The sequence below is a fragment of the Trachemys scripta genome, chromosome 15 (genome assembly GCF_013100865.1).
Source record: "Trachemys scripta elegans isolate TJP31775 chromosome 15, CAS_Tse_1.0, whole genome shotgun sequence".
NCBI lineage: Eukaryota > Metazoa > Chordata > Testudines > Emydidae > Trachemys > Trachemys scripta.
This window is the reverse complement of record NC_048312.1, coordinates 21,643,313-21,661,780: the sequence shown is the minus strand read 5'-3', so window position 1 is coordinate 21,661,780 and position 18,468 is coordinate 21,643,313. Positions and strand designations below refer to the sequence as shown.

The 18,468-nt window shown below is 41.9% G+C and overlaps 1 protein-coding gene and 1 long non-coding RNA gene across 8 annotated transcripts in view; one reads left to right on the top strand and one right to left on the bottom strand.

Moving 5' to 3' along the window:
* Nucleotides 1-3,506: 3,506 nt before the first annotated feature.
* On the bottom strand, nt 3,507-18,277 carry LOC117888086. Of its 5 annotated transcripts, none has more exons than XR_004648260.1 (7): nt 17,863-18,277; nt 11,625-11,764; nt 7,747-7,889; nt 6,660-6,738; nt 5,717-5,850; nt 5,227-5,296; nt 3,507-4,625 (listed from the first exon to the last, which is right to left on the bottom strand). It is a non-coding gene; the product is annotated as an uncharacterized LOC117888086 (long non-coding RNA). The 5 variants fall into 5 exon arrangements; XR_004648262.1 differs by lacking the exon at nt 17,863-18,277 and adding exons at nt 13,964-14,061; nt 15,322-15,609 and having other exon boundaries at nt 3,507-5,296; XR_004648258.1 differs by having other exon boundaries at nt 3,507-5,296; nt 17,863-18,275.
* Nucleotides 12,807-18,468, top strand: part of HNF1A (HNF1 homeobox A) — a 21,320-nt gene continuing 15,658 nt past the window's right edge. The window contains exons 1-2 of one of the 3 annotated variants that reach the window (XM_034791160.1): nt 12,807-12,920; nt 13,586-13,992. In XM_034791160.1, the coding sequence (XP_034647051.1) occupies nt 13,658-13,992 (335 nt within the window). In that variant the 5' untranslated portion in view covers nt 12,807-12,920; nt 13,586-13,657. Of the gene's footprint in view, nt 12,921-13,401; nt 13,993-18,468 lie in introns of those variants that run through there. The other 2 variants (XM_034791159.1, XM_034791161.1) reach the window with 2 other exon arrangements.

Sequence of the window (18,468 nt, the reverse complement as noted above, 5' to 3'; positions counted from 1 at the left end):
GAAAGCTCAGGAAGTCTTTTAGTAGTGAATAGGGTGAACTCTGGGACCGGAACCCACACATCAGAAATTTTAAAGTGACATCCATGTTAAAGAGGGAGGGTGTGCCTGTCTAATTTATGCATATTTTATTCTGACATGTTGCAGGTTGTGAGCCCCCAGCATAATAGAGCCAGTTTAGTCATTTAAGGCTGGGATACCTAGGAACATCAGAATCGGCATATGAAATTAGACCTATGGTCCATCTTGTTCAGCATCCTATCTCTGTCTGGCCAGCACCCAGATGTTTCAGAAGGTGCAAGTAACTCCACAGTAGGCAGTTGTGGGATAATCTGCCCCTCTCCCATCAAAAATCTCATCCTAATCCCTAACACTGGTTTAAACCCAGAAGCATGAGGTTTTATATTGTCAAAAAAAAATTGTTAGCATTAACTATTAACGATATAAATGTCCAATAATTTTTAATCTTTCTAAAGTCTTGGTCTTAACGACATCCTGTGACAATGAGTTCCACAGTCTAATTTTTCTTGTTGTAAGTGGGAGAGGTTCTCTTTGGTTTCCCTAGTTACATTTCCATCTCCCTCATTGTGCTTGCAGTGTGCCATGTAATTGGTTGGTTTCCACCTTCCCCAGAAATTACAACATTGAGTGGGGTCATGGGTAGATATAGGACTCAATCCTTGAGCTGATGAGCTTCCTCAGTCAAAATAAGTTGATGCTGAATGCTGGGTTTGGATATGTTTAGATATTTATTTTAAAATCTGGGGTGGTAAATGTAACTTTTGTTTCAAATCAACTTGGTTTTTGTCAATAGGTAGATGAGGTATGGGATTTGTGCATAGAGAGAGAACTAGACTCCTCACAGTTCCTGAGGTTGCTACTCTGTTGTCTCCTTCATTACCTGGAAATGCTCAATTTATAACAGAAGACACTATTGACATTTAAAATGGATCTGCCAATCCAGCAATACGTGCATCTCATTAGCTTGTTTTCATTACTCCTCCTTGCTCAAGAAATATCCTGTACACCTCTACCTCGATATAACTCTGTCCTCGGGAGCCAAAAAATCTTACTGCGTTATAGATGAAACCACGTTATATTGAACTTGCTTTGATCCACCAGAGTGCACAGCCCCCACCCCCCAAATTTACCTGCAGAGTGATCTCCTTCCAGTGCTGGGGGAGAACATGAGAGAAACACACTTACAGGGACTGTGGAATGGAGGGGGTGCACATGCATGCACACAGCTTGCCTTTTTGACTACAAAGGCCACACTTCATCTGCCTGGGGTGAGGGGTGGGGGGGAAACAAGCTAGGGGTCCAATCCTGCAAGTCCTAACTTCAGTGGAACTACTGGGGTGAGGAAGATCACACCCTAATTTAACACAAAACTATATTTCTATTCCCTCTTTTACACACACACGGGTATACATATTGAAGCCTTGAAAACCAACTGCTTTTCCCATTGCTGTTTCAGTTCCACCAAATTCATGTCACTTCACAGGGACATGCTACTTCTGAGGAATAAGTTTGTTTGTTTGTTGGAGGAGGGGCACTTGATAAATATCAGGTCTTTGGTACAATGATTCTGAACTTTTAGAATTCTTTAATTACATTCCCTGGTATGTTACAGAAAACTTACACTTACAGAGACATCTTTGACTTTTTCTTTAATGACAACAAAGGAGATTAAAGAAACCAGAAGCTCAGGATTCTTTTAGGAAAGCCTGCAGGGGCAGAAAAGAACATTCAAAACGTCGAAACATGCTGAGACACACTGTTAAATGGATGTCTCACTGTAACACCAAACACCATGTTAAAACCATCTGTCAGGGAGAAAACTTGTCACCTGTTGATATGACTTGTCCCTTCCCTCTTCTCTGTCTTAGTCTCTCTCTGTTTAGTGCTGCTGACAATCCTGAATCCTACGAATGATTATGTTTCTGCTGAGTACAACTTGCGGCCCTGATCCCACAAGCTTTGTTCACTCAGGTAAACTTTACTCAATGTTATTTTGTTGAAACTACTTGCCTGAGTAAGGATTTGCAGGTTTAAGCCCTTGGACATCAGTCCAGCCTTTCAGTATTTTTCACTATTCTCTTTAACATGGCAGAGAGTAAAGAGCTAGTGTTAAGTGACAGGTGACTGTAATGTAATTGCCTTAGAGATGGAAGAGCTCCACCTAGGCCTGGAATAAATAGCCCTTATAATGTAAGTTCAAGGTACATGCAGAGACTGCATTCATTAACATAATGTTAATGACTGTATTTATAGTCTTTTTCTTTCTGCCATTGTCCTCAAAAAGATTTAATAGGGTGCTGGGACATTCTCCTTACATGCCACATCCAAGAACACTTAATCCCTCCTGAAGTGTGGTCCAAGTGGAGCTGGGTTATTTGGTCTTATTTGGATGGGAGAGGATTCAGGACCTATATTTTTGTCAGTCTTATTTACTGTATTGAAACAGAGCAGCTTTGTTTCAGGAGGTTGATCTGTGGTTAGAGAACAGGATTGGGAGCCATGGGTTCTTCTCCCAGTTCTGTTACTGGCTCTCTGTGTAATCTTGAGGAGAGTCACTTCACATCTTTGTGGCTCAGTTTCACCATCAATCAAATGGGGATAACAACACTTCCCTACCTCACAGGGGTGGTGGGTGGACTGATTAGTTAATTATAGTAAAGCTCTTTGAAAAAGGAAAGTATTACATAGGAGCTCAGTGTTATATAAAGTATGTCTTTCCTGTGAGGAGGAGGGAGCACCCAAAATACCTGTACACTTAAAATAGTGCTTATTAATAAGATGACTCCTTTGAGGGCTTCTCCTTCTCTATCTATACCCCTAAAGTACCACATATCTATGCCATGAAAACAGTGTTAAAGATGCATCATAGCTGATGGAGTGAGGAATGTCACTTCCTTCCCCCCTTTCTCTCAGAGGTCCTGCGCTGAGACAGTCATCCCTGTAATGTTGCCACACTTCTAGATCCTCTGCAAAAACTTTTTGCAGTCCAAGTTATCCTGACCAGACAGTAGAGGAAAAGCCAAGGAACAGCTGATATAAGTAGCATGTACCCCTCCAGCTTCTAAAGCCTGCAAAAAAATTGTTACTATAAAATATGAAGTAGAAATACGTGAGGAAGCACTTGCTCAGCTTTCATTCCCCATTGGGGAATACTGTGGCAGGTGGAGGCCTCAGTCATCACTGGAGAGTTGAATATAATCATTCATCAATACCCAGTAGCTGCACAGCCAGGAGCTAATTGTGTTGCCACTGCTGAAAAAGTAGTGGGTCTAGGCATGAACACAGAACAATAAGATCCCTTCTCTGTACCCCACCAGGAAAGAGTTGTGATGCTAATACAATGAGTAGTGCTGTCACATGGCATGTAACACAGCCTGTTCCTATTAACAATTCTGGTGATGACAGTCTACCCACCAGGAGGGAAGAAGCAGGGGATTTTCCCTTTAAAGATCCCTGACTGTGCCATCTTGTAAATTCCTTCTTTCTATTTAAACAGTATATTTCCATCTGCTCTTCCGTTAGGTCCCTCCTCAAACACACATATACCATTCCTGATACATTCCCTATCCCCACCCCAGCAGGTATGGGAGAACAATTTGAGATAGAGATGGGGCAGGGATGGAGGAGAAGGTCACATTCAAAATCTTATGTTAGCCTATCATAGAATATCAGGGTTGGAAGGGACCTCAGGAGGTCATCTAGTCCAACCCCCTGCTCAAAGCAGGACCAATCCCCAGACCAATTTTTGTCCCAGATCCCTAAATGGCTAAGGATTGAGCTCACAATCCTGGGGTTAGCAGGCCAATGCTCAAACCACTTGGGCTGTGGAGCTTGAATAGCTTTGCAGGGAGCCCAGCGAAACACACACAGCAGGATCCCCTCTCAAGGGAAATAATTTTTTTCTCCCTGAACACTCTCTCTCTAAGTAGCATTTCACTATGACCAGAACTGAAATTGGAAAGCTGTGACACAGTGAGGAATTTGGGACTTTTCATTCTACTGCACTGCAAAGAGAGTTTCACTGGGAGCGATTCCCACCATACCATGCATCAGTTTGTTCAAACAATTTATTTTCACAAGTCTTTACAAACAAGTAGAGCATAATCTCCTGCTCTTTTCCACTATCAGAGGGGAGAATAAATCAATACTTCAAGTACTTTTCAGTTCTTCAGATTAGTTTCCTGGACTCTTCCGGGAATGGGGCATAAAACAATTCTGGTATCCATAGAACAGCAGCACGCATGCTGACCACCCATGATGAAATGGTTTCTAATTCTACAGCCTGGAAAAACTCTACTTACCACATTCGTTTGAGGCACAACTGATTTTATCTGATGGGCAATTAACTTATCATTAGATTTTCAGCAACAACATGGTAAAAGCAGGCAAGTAGACTTTGTGCCTAGGCTAGTAAACATTCATGATGATTTTGCCGGCATGCTCCAGCAGCATTAAACAGTAACAATGAGACCAGTTCACAAGGCAGGTTTATTCCTTTCTGCAGATCCAGCACGCACTCACTCTTAGCAGTGTGGGGTGGGGCATTGCTTGCATTCCCCAAATTATTTTCTTATCATATATCTCTCTTTCACAGAATCTCCTCAGACCTGCAAGAGATGGAGAGCCTTACTCTGAGTTTCAGTGATTTCAGAGTCTGACATTACAGTCTCTCTTCAAGTGAGCTGCACTGCACTGCACTGCACCTTGAACATACACTGCTGCAGTGCCTAGACCTGTCAGAGCCATTTCAGTGCTGGCAGCAAACAAATAAGATCCTTCTTTGTCCCGGGTTGCATAAGTAGCTCCCAGGGCACAGTAAGGTAACAGCATGGGAGAGAACGGGTGGTAGAGGGGAATCAGATGGCACCACTGACAGCAAAGAGCCCTCCCCCATCAGCCACAAAGCTTGGCTTTTATCAGATGTCAGTCTAACAGACCCAGTTCTGATTCCTCACTGATGGAAATAGAGAGATAAAAGCAGAGTGGCTTAGTGTGAAATGACCACCTTGCAGACAGAGACATGACAGGAATGGTTGTCAGCTCTTCGGAGGTTTGGGGGGAGCAGAGAGGATGGAAATGATCAGGGAAAGAAGGCAAAAATCAGAATTCCAGTCTTAGAATTTATCTCAGAGCTGCAATGGGTTCTTCTGCATTCAAGATCTTAATATGAATCTCAACACTGTAGATGGTTTAAATGTGTGCTCCTACCTCTGTTTATCCAGGCAGGTCAAAGAATGAAAGGATGGCATACTTGTGTGCACATCCTCCTCCTCATCCTCTAGGGGAGGGATAGCTCAGTGGTTTGAGCGTTGGCCTGCTAAACCCAGGGTTGTGAGTTCAATCCTTGAGGGGGCCACTTGGGAATCTGGGGCAAAATCAGTATTTGGTCCTGCTAGTGAAGGCAGGGGGCTGGACTCGATGACCTTTCAAGGTCCCTTCCAGTTCTAGGAGATGAGAGAGGAAACTAGAGATAAATAAGACTTGTAGTTCATCCCCTCCATCTCCCTAAGACCACTGCAGGGTCATTCCCCATACCATACTTTCTAGTTCTTTGTCCAGTCTAATTTTAAATGTCCAGGGAAGGACATCAAAACACCTGTTTTCTTGATCTTAACTACTCCCTGCACCACGTGGCGAGGGGAATTGAAGAGGCAAGACATTGCTCTGCGGAGGACAAGGCTCCAGGTTTGGTACCTACCAAAAAGTAGCTGTTTACTCTCCTGCTCTACTACAAACTAATTTCCCATCATAATCCCCTAATAATAATGTATTTTGGTACTCCTTCCATCCAGTGAGGTGTTCACGGTTTGCACAAACAGCTGACATGTAACCCTGTAAAAAAAAAAAAAAAAAAGCCAAACGTTATCCAGGAATTCTCACAATCCCACATGTTAATTAAGAGTGAGCTCCCAGGGCACAAATCATCATCATCATCTACACTTGTAATAGTTCCTTTTCACTGTAACAGGGGGATTAGGAGGAGGAGGACAGCTTCTCTATCTAGGAAGAGGAAGGATAGTGAAGTTAAATTAATTCATGCCAGTAAAGTACTTTGACACACTCTGCTAGAGGTGTGGTAAAATGTAGTAATGTCAGTGTGGCTGTTACAATAATGGAACTATATGGGCTCCCTCTGGTGGTCTCTTTATTATAGGAAGATTTGTATTTGTTCCTTCCCCAGATGCTCCTTGGAGCCATGATGTGGATAAGTCAGGGGCTGACTTTGCCATAGAAAACTGCAATGTTTATTTGTCAGCACGTATAAGAGGAATAGTTGAATACAATGGATGTAATTCAATACAATGGTTACAATGTATGTTATTGACAGAACAAATCAGATGTTATGGGCCTGAATTTTCTCTCAATTCTATTAATACAACCTTCTGATTTAGGAGGTAGATGGCCGTAAAAAGCAGAATTCGTATAGCTCTAAAATAATATAGCATATAACTTTAAAACAAGAATAATACCTATATAACACCCCCACATTGTACTTTCATGTCGTGGCATTGGCTGCTAATTCAGTTAACTACTTTATTAAATATTCTTGACAAAAGCAACAATACTAGAATGGTTAATCAAAACTAGAGCATTATTTATCAGTAGAATAGAATGCCTCATTCAAGATACAGGAGACACACCTTGTTCCAAAAGTCTGTCAGGAAGTGCCAGCAATTCAACACTTTAAGACAACTCCCATGCAGTACACTGTCCTGTCCACTGTTTGGGAGAGAGTGAAGGAGATTATTCATTATCATCTGAAAGTAACATGCACAGAATTTTAGAAAGATGTAATATTTTTATTTCACCCTTAAAAAAATACAGATAGAAGCTTGAACCTAAAGTCTGCTTCCTTCTTTATTTATTTCTCCTTTATGAATTCACACTGATTTGTTAATGTAAAGTTGATTATGAGCACTGGGTTGAGCAAGCTTCTTTATTATTGTAGGGTTGCTCATATTATTTTGTCATTGAAGGGTTAATCTTAAGCACTGGGCTGCTGTAACTACATTTATTCATAATTGGGAGGAAAAGAGTAGTGAATTAATTTTGCAAAAAAAAAAATAGTCAAGGAAAACAATAAAATGGATGTTGAAAACAGATATAAGAAAAACAGACAAGTGTCATTTTGAGCCTCTGAATTTTAAAAGCTTCCTTTCACTAGTAGAGCTGCAAACATCATATGAGGCATGGTAACTTAGTTCACATTACAGCCTAAATTAATCAAGTCATTCACAACTCAGTTATTTCAGATAAGGAAGTCCGCAAACACTGAACATTTATATTAAACAAGAACACTGATGCAGCAAAAACAAGTCCTTATCATCCAAACATTCATTATTATGGCAAAAGCTGCCAGGTGCCATGCCATTAAGTCACAAGAACCTCTGCTGTCCAAATTTGTGCCACTGTACATTTTAGTTTTTGTTCTAGTAGTAGGACTGTAACTTAGATGGGTAAAGCACTGCAGCCTCCTCCTTTAACCTATGCCACAGCTGTAACGGACATGTTGCAAAGCTCATCTTTTCTCTTGGGTTGTTCAGGAAGGGAGGATTTGAGGTGGGGTATTATTTTATGGGGTTCTGAACTGTTTATCAGTTTATCTGTGATTTGATGGATTATGTTGGGGAAAAGCTTTTAGGCAGTAACTTTTTTATATTAAGAATGTTTACCCTTAGATTTTTGTTTTAATTATTTGTCCAGGCATCTGGAGTTTAGAATAGGTACCTCTGAAAGATTACAAGTAGTAAGTCCTTTGGTTCCAACTGGCCTTCAGATGCAGCCATTCTGAAGTTTTCCATATCTGGAGGTTGCAAGAGGGACCAGGACTAGCTGGGAGATGGTTTCTGGGTGCATTAAGAAGCTGTATCCTGTGGTTTTAAAGAAAGATTATTAGATATTATCTTCCTCACTTGTGTCTTTCAGTAATAAGCCCAGATGTTGGCTCCTCTTTTCAAGAGCAGGCTCTTCCCAAGAAGCAACCAAGAAATCAAATGTGTCTAAGCTTAGGGGTGTTCAGAAGAAATGGGGGTACTTCCTGGACAGGTACATTTGTCCCCAAAGTACTCAATTCAGGGAAAGCTGCTGTGTAATACAGAAGATAATTCTCTATGCTGCACAGAATAGTGAGGTCATTACACTAAACTACACAGAGGAGCAAACTCTAAAAAGATTAAGAGAAACATACTACTATACTAGGCACTTTACAAGTGTGACAGAGAAATGTTAATGTCTTAAATATAACTAAATAGAATAATTCACAATCAAATGGGAAGCCCATCTTCACAGTATGATGATATAGAGCAGGACTTGGGAACATAAATCCCAGATGTATTCATAAAAGAGCAGAAGACTTTTTAAGTCCTTCAAAGATAAAGTATCTTTTAAAAAAATTGGTCTCAATCACTGTAAATTAACCTTCCCCTCTTCACAAAAATATAGAATGCACATTGCATTATCTGTGAAAGGTTTAATAAAGTTGTGTGGGACTATTATACCCCTTCAGAGGCTCTCAGTAGTGGCAAAAATGCCCATGGCCAGTTTACACTTTGCTCCTAGTCTGTGTCAAGTCTACATCCAAACTGATCAATGCTGCAATGTGTGAAGTCTGCTAAGAGGTGCTAATTGCTACAGTATTTCCTACCTAAAGCGACCAAATGGACACAACTGTGATCATTGTATCTGTCCATGGGAAATGTGAGCTGTACCTCCTAATTGCTCTCTGGAATCCTCCCACACACCATCTCCCAGGATTGTGCTCTGTCCATGGTAGCCAGAGAGGTAGCTCATCACCTTTTTTCAATCAGAAAATAGGGAGTTTCCCCAAGATATTGCTTACTCTTTATTCCTTTGCTGTCTCCTGCACATTTAAAGACTGTGGGTCACAATCACCTTTGCTTTGATGAATAAGAAGTGGAGATAGCTTTCTCAAGACCTGACCAGCTCTGCTCCAAACCTCAGCCAGAGCAGGTCATTGGACAGTGTCACACAAGACTTCACGTCCTCAACATGAGCAGCAATCTTTATATGGTCAGTGTCAGTTCATATTTTTGTTAAGCAGCTGAACTCAAAGGAGTCCCAAATGGCAGGAAGGAGGATGACCTTGTGGTTAAGGCTTGGAGAGCTGGCCTCTATTCATGGCTCTGCATCAAGTTTCCTACGTGACCCTGGAAAAGTCAATTAACCTTTTGGTACGTTGGTTTCCAGCTGCAAAATACCCACATCATAAAGCAATTTAAGCTCTGCAAATGAAAAATGCTCTATAATTATTTTAATTCATCTACCTTCTCAGGGTATGTGATTTTGATGCTTAATTCATTCATGTTTGTAATCACTTTGAGGTCCACAAATGAAGGCCTCTGAGACTGCTAATGTATCCTTTTTCAAAACCTTGGACTCCCTACAATTGCCAAGTGCTGATGCTGACTGGAACTTTGGCTCCTGTGACTTGACTGCACCGTAACAAATCCATTCGGAAGAGAGATTCCTCATTGTATTCCCACATACCATGAATATGGAACCTGAAGGTTGTTTTTTTATTTTAGTAAGAATGAGACCGAGATACAGAATAAGCCGTTTTAGTGTAGGAAAATGCAGTGAAGGAGAAAGATTCCTGCAATGACATGAGGCAGTCCCAGAATCTCCATCTCACGCTGGGACCTTCCTAGCATTGTTCCTATTGTCCCAAACTCTTTTTTGGGAGGGAAAGTGTCAGGTCCAATTAAGTCTAGAATTTGGGGGTTTGTGATTTTAAAGTAAGTTTTACTAAATTTAATATCGATATAATGATCTTAAAAAGAAACAATAGAAGGAGTTTGGATTTAACTCTTCCTCTGCAGTGACTGCAGCCCAGTCATTAACACTACTGTGATAGTGCATAACAGTCTGAAAGTGAAACTAATAAACAGAAGTTAAATTCACAATTATATTTTAATTGCCCAGGAAATAATTTCCCATTTATATTCAAAAGGTACTGGTAGGTCAAAATAGAGCCCAAACTTGGGATTAGAAAAAGGTCAGTTTTACAAAACCTAACAAAAATATTTCCATGGTTATTTTTATTATTGCTGCAAAGAACAAAGTTTATTTTGAAGAATAATATTCCTTTCCAGCATCTTTGTAATAGGGATGAACCAGAAAGTGAAATTATAGGAAACAATGATGAATTCGACTAGTCTAGGTTCATTATTTATTTTTTGCAAATCAGCAAAAGAACAAATGGATATAAAACTGGCCATGAACAAACTTAGGGTGGAAATTAGGTGGTTTCTAACCATCAGAAGGGTGAGGTTGTGGAACAGCCTCCCAATAGGAGTTGGGGGTGCAAACAATGTAATTAGTTTAAGGGAGAGCTGGACAAATTTATGAGAACTGTATAATAGGATTGCTTGTGATGGTGGGAGTAGGTCTCACTTCTGGTTTATGGCATATGTTCCTGAAGCTCATGTGTCTGGGTTTCAGCTGGGAACTGACAGGTATCAGGAAGGGATTCTCCCCCTTCCCCAATGTATTCTGTGAGGATTTTTTTAACTCCTTCCTTTGAAGCATCAGGGATGACCATGGCTGGAAATGGGACATCAGTGGGGTGGGCCAGAGCTCTGAGGTGGCACCAACTCCAAGCATTCTCTTTCTCAAGTGTTTGGCTGACTGATTCTTGCTCATATGCTCAGGGTCTAACTGATCGCCATATGTGGAGTTGGGAAGGAATTTTCCCACAGGTCAGATTGGCAGTCTTCTGTGGATCCTAATACTTAGGTCTCATTTGGGTTTCACGGTGTTGGTGTGATATACAGGAGGTTGGACTAGGTCCCGTCTGACCTTAAACTCTATGAAATTATTTCAAGTTTTAGCTAAAATGTAACCCAGGCCAGGAAACACATCATTTTTTAACCTGAAAGAGTCCTTTTAATTAATGTTATCTTTTTCTATACACAAAGAGAATGCATGCACCATTAACCTACACTCCAAATCAGGACTGTCATTTCAAAAAATAATTACGTTACTTTTCTATTTTTCCCTAAATGCTGAGGAGCACCTTAGACCAGACAGGTTACAAAGTAGCAGCCGTGTTAGTCTGTATCCGCAAAAAGAAGAGGAGTACTTGTGGCACCTTAGAGACTAACGAATTCATTTCTGTCTGTGTGTTCCACTCTATGCATCTGAAGAAGTTAACTGTAGTCCACGAAAGCTTATGCTGAAATAAATTTGTTAGTCTCTTAGGTGCCACAAGTACTCCTGTTCTTTCTTTAGACCAGACAGAAACTTTAAATGTTTCCCTTTAAAGTTTTCCACCCACAGTTGTTTGATCAGAATGTGAACTCTCTTTGTCTAGACGTTGTCCAATCTTCTCTTTATTTTGTTGTATGTTTGAGACAACAAATACAAACATTCTTAAAATAAAAATACATTTTCAGTCTGAATTATTTATTTTAGTTTAAGGAAAACACCCCATGAAAGAACAGCAAGAACACTATGGCTGTTGTCTCTGCACACAGAGGTCCTAGAGACATAAAGGTGCAGTGCACAGAACACGAGTGATTGCAGTTTCATAGCTACATACATCACAGCTGGGTTTTGTAATGACAACAAAAGCTTTCCAAACTTACAATTGGGGCTCAGACTACAGTATGCTGGGCCTTTAACCAGGCTGAAGCTGTGTTCCAGGACCTCAGGTTAGCCATGTTAACTTTACTTGTGTATTCTGCCCTGTGCCAAGGGGAGGAGGTGCTTTCTGGAGCAGAGTCATCTGAAACAAAGGCAAACTATTAGTGAAAATCCCTGCTGAAGGGCTGACCCAGCAATCCACTGATGATTTGTTGTCAGAAGCAGCCCTAGGAGTTTTGCTGGCGAGGGCAGAAAATGTTTTTAGTGCCCCCTATTGTGGCCAAAGAAAACAAACAAACAGCAAAGAAAAATAGATGGCCAATCAGCCGAATGGAGAAAAAAAATACCACCAAAACCCTCGGAACTTGCCGGTAAGGGCAACCACCTTCCTTGCTCATCCCTAGAATTGGCCCAGCTTGTTGTGTTGTCATAATGGGGATCCATTTTGAAAAGGAGCTTTGTCCTTTGCTGACTCAATGTGTAAGTGAACCTCTATAGAGTGAGGCTTGGGAAGCCCACAAAGAGAAGGGAGTGCCCCAGGTCACTCTGCAGCATCACCTTTGGTCAGTCCTTGGGCTGTGGAGGGAGCTCCATCCAGCCGTCCTCATCTTGGGCCTTAGAGGGTAACATATAAAAGGGAGACAAATGTGGGGGAAAGAATCTACAAAGACCCCCTCAGTAAAACATTATGGTTAAAATCCTCCCCTCTCTGATCCCACCGGGGAAACAAACATTCATTCCCAGTCAAGATGGCACAAGCTATAAAATCAGTATTGGGAGATTAGACTATTACAAGTTGATAATTTTAATTATGCCTTCTGTTAGCCAATCAGAGCAGATACATTAATTCACAGGTGTTAAGGTGAAAAGGGACCATTATTAACATCTAATCTGACTTCCCATACAACAGTGGCCAGAGAATTTGACCAAGTGATTCCTGCATCAAGCCCATACCTTTTGGGATTAACTAGTGCATATATTTTAAAAAGACATCCGACAGTTGGGAGTAGATTCCTCAAGCAGGTTAGTATCGATAGAGATAGAACTATGGTGTTGATAAATGAAGTCACTGTGGGTGGCACTCAAAGGGAGGAGGAGGAGCAGTTGTTGGCAAGCCAGGAACCTTTAGAAGTGCACCAATACCCAGAACACAGCTTGCGTGTTTATTTTGTTTGCCTGCTTAGATTGTAAGTTCAGTGGGGCAGGCCCCATGTCTCCTTTATAAAGAGTACACACTGAGAGCCCTCACCAAATGAATAATAAAGGCAGTAGGTTCCAATGAAGAGAAATGGGGACAGGTAAGTGCCAATGTGGGGAACTGGCTCAGCAGTCATTTAGTGCCCCAGCCTGTCCCACTGAAGTCAATGGGAGCCCTTTGAGAGTATGGGAGATCTTGGAATATTAGAATAAATCCAGAGGTTGTACTTGATGCCTGGGGTGTGGTGCACAAAGATTGGCCAAGCTCCTGAGGCCACTAATTTCCAACCCAAAGGTTTTGGTGGGGCTTAGCCCCATGCTTCTTCCAGCCTATCCCTGCTCTTAAACCAATAGGGCCAAGAGCCAGTCCGACTTCTCCGTGCTCACTTTCTCATTCAATTTTATTTCTATTTCTCTCTTCTATCTATCTCCCATCCTGGCTTTTTCTCTGTCCATTCCTTTTACTCTCCTTTTCTCTTCTGCCTCCCTACCTTTTCCCCTCCCCCCCCTGCACTTTGTGAACTGCTGCTGCAGTGCTGAAGTCCAAAGTTCAGTAACTTGCTAAGCACACGGATAAATATGAACCTTGGAGAATTTACACTGCTCCAATGTAAACAGATAGCCAAGGGTCCCTTTATCAGCACTGGCTCAGGACAGTCGTGGGGGGTCTGAAGTGGCTCATTTTTGTATTTTGTTTTTTGGGGGGGGTGCAAAGGGGGAATCTATGCCATTCCCACTCTGCTGACAGTCGGGCGTGTTACCTCAGGAACATGGTGTAGGGAAGGCTGAAGGCAGAACGTGCTGAAACTCAAATCCAAGGGACACCAGACTGAAGACCATGGTCTCTAAGCTGAGTCATCTTCAGGTGGAGCTGCTGGGAGCACTGCTGGAGTCAGGGCTAACCAAGGAGACCCTGATCAAAGCGCTCGGGGAAGTGGACCCCTACGCCCTCCAGAGTGAAAGCCAGCGTGCCATCAGTGCCATCCAGGCAGAAAAAGGGGAACCCTGTGCTGAAATTCCCAATCTGCCCAATGGGATGGAGGAATCCAGGATGTCCGAGGAGGAAACCTCTGACGATGGGGAGGAATTCACCCCTCCAATAATGAAGGAGCTGGAAAACCTGAGTCCAGAGGAGGCTGCTCACCAGAAGGCTGTGGTGGAGAGACTATTACAGTAAGGACATGGTTTTCCTTTCCCCTTCTTGCTCTCCGTTCCTTTATTTCTCTTTCCTTCACCTCTTCCCTGAAATATGTTAGGGATTACAGTTGATCTAAGCGTGCAGAGATTCTCCCCATCAATGCCAGCCCCAAAACCCACTGAACTGACAAGCTTCATGTTCCTTAATAATGTTCAGTTTCCTTCCAAAGACATTTCAAACATACGCACACACAAAGTGCCATGGGGCCCAATTACATATTAAAAGTGCTAATATCATCTGGGAAACAAGGACTTCAGAAAAATCTGGGAGCTGTACAACTTCTGTCGCTTTAGCTGTCTGTCAGTTTTTACAGAAGCCACCACTTCAGTGGTTAGAAAAAAATAAGAAAATAAGTCGTCATATTAACTTCCATCATGTAGTGTGGGGATTCTCATCATAGGAGGGAAAAATACTCCTAAGTTCTCTTGCCATTTTTACCGAGATGTATATTGTTATTTTACTGACTTTAGCTAGAGTCAAGTATTTGTCAGTAGAGACAAATTAAGAGAGTCTGATCTTCATGTCTTTGTGCAGGTAAGACTCCCACTGATTTCAATGGGAATTTCAGATGAGGGAGTGCCAGCCAAATTGGTTGGCAATCCAGGTCAACATACCCAATGCTTCTATCCTCCATCTCCCATCATGAACACTGAATCTAGACAATGTGCAGTCTACGGACTACTGTTTTATGACTTGCCTTAACATGCAATTATTTAGTCTTAATAGCCAAAAAAGTAGGACTTTCCCGAACCATTCACTCTCACTCCAGTAAACCCATAGACAGAATCAGAATTGTGCTCCTGTAATTCTAACTCAGCGACATGAATCCTAGGGATTCCAATGGCTGGTCTGCCTGAGCAAGGACTTCAGGATATCGCCCTTCAAATCCACCTAACACAATTAAATCCTTAGCCACAAAATCTCATCTGTCTGCACTGAAGCTATTCTCCAAGATTAGGAGCAGACAGGAGGCACAGGGTGACTGCGATGTTCTGGAGACTCAAACCGGTACTTACAATCTTTTATGGGAAAATTAAACTGCAGTTAGAGGATTTACTGGCTTTGTGGCCATTCCTTTTTATGGGGAAAGGATATTAATACAAAACATAACAAGAAAAAGTAGGAGCAAAACCCCAGCAATAGCCCTAAGATAGAGAGATAGCACAGTACTTAAGGGTTAAATATTCACTGTAATATTTAAGAGGGGATGGTTCTATTGCCTGACCTCTAGAGAGTCTGGGCAGATTTGGAGCTGATCACATTACAGTAGCTGAAGGAAGAAAATACACTGGAACAGCACTTACCTGAGAGGAAAGATGCTCCCCATAATTCAATCTTCTTTTCCATCCAATAAACCCCTTTCCCTTCTCTGCCTTTTCATTTTGTCCCCCTCCCTCTTTCTTACACCCTTGCTGTTTCCAACTCCCGTTCTATATGTTTTCCTCAGATCCTCCTTTTCTATCCCCCCCCTTTTCTCTGTCTCTCATCACCCTATTTCTATGTCTGCCTATCTGTCTGTCCGTCTCTCTTTCACATTGCTTTTACCCATCTCCTTCTCTCTCTCTTCTCCCTAAGCCTATGCAGAGATCTTGGGGCAGTTTGAGCTCCAGTTGCACCGGGCGGGCCCTGGCTAGTTACTAATTATCCAATGGCTTTATTATTTCTCTTTTGTCTTATAAATTTATAAACGAAAAGACCCTGATAAGCTTTTTGATCATTAACTTCTGATGATTTATCAGGTGTCTCTCCATAGAGAAAGCCATGGAAGCTAGAGAAGAGCACCTGGCTTTATCCCCTCTTTAATGAATGGATGAAGCAGGAATTAAACTCCATCCACTGTGCTCTGGTAAAGAGAATTTCACAACTGGAGGGAATTCCTATCCAGGAGTTGGGGATCCAGTGTGGTCCTTCACCCCAACGTCGCCCTTCACCTTGGCATAAACTCTGGTTTCTGATCTTCCCCATCTTTCCAGTTGCCCTGTGGTTTCTGTCAGTTTCAGCACAACACTAATTTCTATACCACATTTTTACAGTAATGCTTTGCACTTCATCAGCATTTTCTAACTGAGGATCTCAAAGCTCTTTACACACTGTGAATGAGACATCATCCTCATTTACAGATGAGGAAACTAAGGCACGGAGAGGTTAAGTGCCTTAACCATGGTTACATGGGAAGTTGGTGGAAGAGCTGGAAATAGAACCATGATCTTCTCTCTTAACCACAAGGCATGGAGCATATTGATCCAAACCCATTAAAAATGTCTCCTAAATGGGGGCAGTGGATAGATAGGTCTGATAAAAATCTTTGCCTTTCTGCACAATTTTAAAAAGCAATTGTGTGTTTGGGGAAGTAAATTAAAAACATCTGGGTCAATATCAGAGACCGATAATGGGCAAGCAACAACTAAGAAGCCCCTTCAGGAAAGAAGCCTTCTTTTAATAGAAGAAGGCCTGATGGGCATGTCCTTAAAATAATAATTTATATTATATATAAATAATCCTAAATAATGTAGGTGTTTTTGAAAATGTCTCAATTCACTTGACAAAGGAACAGGCTTGGAGATGTGGTAAGAAGTCAATATTATACATAGTACAAAATGGTGTATTATAGAAATCACTTCCCACCAGCTGGGACACAAGGTAGGAGAGCAGCCTTGATCACCTAGCAAAACGGCATGCAGAACAGAGCTTCCCTACTTGCAAATTGATGGTTGCTCAAAAACCTGAGTGCATGATTTTGTGGTATTCAAATACATAGGCACTATGAAAGTGCAGAAATCTCCTTATGTGTTACCAGCAGTTTTCAGACTATTGTAGACCATATCTCAATCAAAAGATTGTCTCATGGACACCTCTCCTCCTGTTCATAGTCACAGTAACTTACTTGCTTACATGGGAAAGTAACATAGGAAAATTTTTAATGTATTTCTGTGCTTTTGATGTACTGCCTGCTAACAAGGAGAAAAAGCACAATGTGACCAGTCACCTTTCTGCAGACCATTAGTATGTGCTCTGTGAAACACTAGTGATCCTGCGAAGCAGTTTGTGAACCACTGTATTACACTGAATGAATCCAGTATGGAAGCAATTGCTCCCTTAAATAGCTCTAAGTTCATTTGCTGGAGTCCATTACCCTTTGCCCCTACAGAATACACTGAGTATGCAATCCATAGGGAGGTTTCCTTAGTGAGGAGCTAGTGGGGCAGCCCTTCACCCACTACACTGAATCCCAGAAGAGAGTTAAGGGATGGGATTTTCAAGAGTACCTCAGTGATTCAGAAGTATAAGTCTCATTGCTCTTCCATGGGACCCACAATCCTAAATAATGTAGGTGTTTTTGAAAATGCCTCAATTCACTCCATAAAGGACAGAACTGGAGGGAGAAGTCAATAGTAAATTAATTAATTTGTGGGGGGAGCCTATGGGGGCAATTATTAGTTATTTCCTATGGAGAAGATAGAATACAGATTGTCTTTGGTGGGGGACAGGGGAAGGCGCAGACTTCAATCGGTGAGGGGTATGCGGCGGATTTATGAGAAGTCAGGATAAGGGCTGCTGTTCCCTGTGGGTAGGTATAGCAATTTTTCCTTCTAGGGCAAAGGGTAGAATTCCACAAGGAAAGAGGGAGGTTGAGATGCTAAGATTTTCTGGGCATATTTTCTGAAGAGGAAACAGGGAGATGTAGAGGTAAAAGGCCCAGCCCTTTCCCCCAGGGAGCTAGTTGCTGAGGGGCCCTGAGATTAAGCTATAACACCCCTTTTATGTCAGGATCTGATTGTATAGGCCAAGCTAAGGCAAACCAAGCAAAGTTCAAATGAAAACAACCATGCTGAGGTTAGTCTTACCTTCCCTGCTCTCTGCCTATCTCAGGTCCAGTCTGTGCATTAAAACCGGCGATAGATGTCTGGCAGTCGTCAATTAAAAGGACTGGTGGGATGATCCTGAGCACTTCAAAGCTCTGGGCCTCCTTTGAACTCGTTTCCAGTTCAAACCACAAGGAATTCAGAAGCTGCCTCCAAGAGATCAAATCAGATCTTTGGCACAAGGGAATCTGAAAAGGATCAGATTATGCTGCCCTGAGAGGTGGTGGAGAATAAAGGAAAGAGGATGGACAGAAAGAGGACAAAAAAAGGGAGAGAGAGAGAGAGAAAGATTGGGAAGAAAAAATCAGGAAGAGTGAAGGAGAGAGAAGGTCCCTTGAATGTTACATCCCCAGCTCTCTGGATTGGGTTTTCTTTAATGCTAACAACTTGATATTTACTTTCCATTTAAATTTGAGATGTTGCTATAAATTATCAACTAGCCTCTTGTTCCCTTTGAGTTTATAACTAACTACCTGGGTTACTTATTGTTCAAGTAACAAAAGGGAGGTGAATACGCCCTCAAAAAGCAACCTCACAACTGAGGAAAGGAGCAGCTGGAATGGAAGAGATAGGACCCCATGCCCCAGA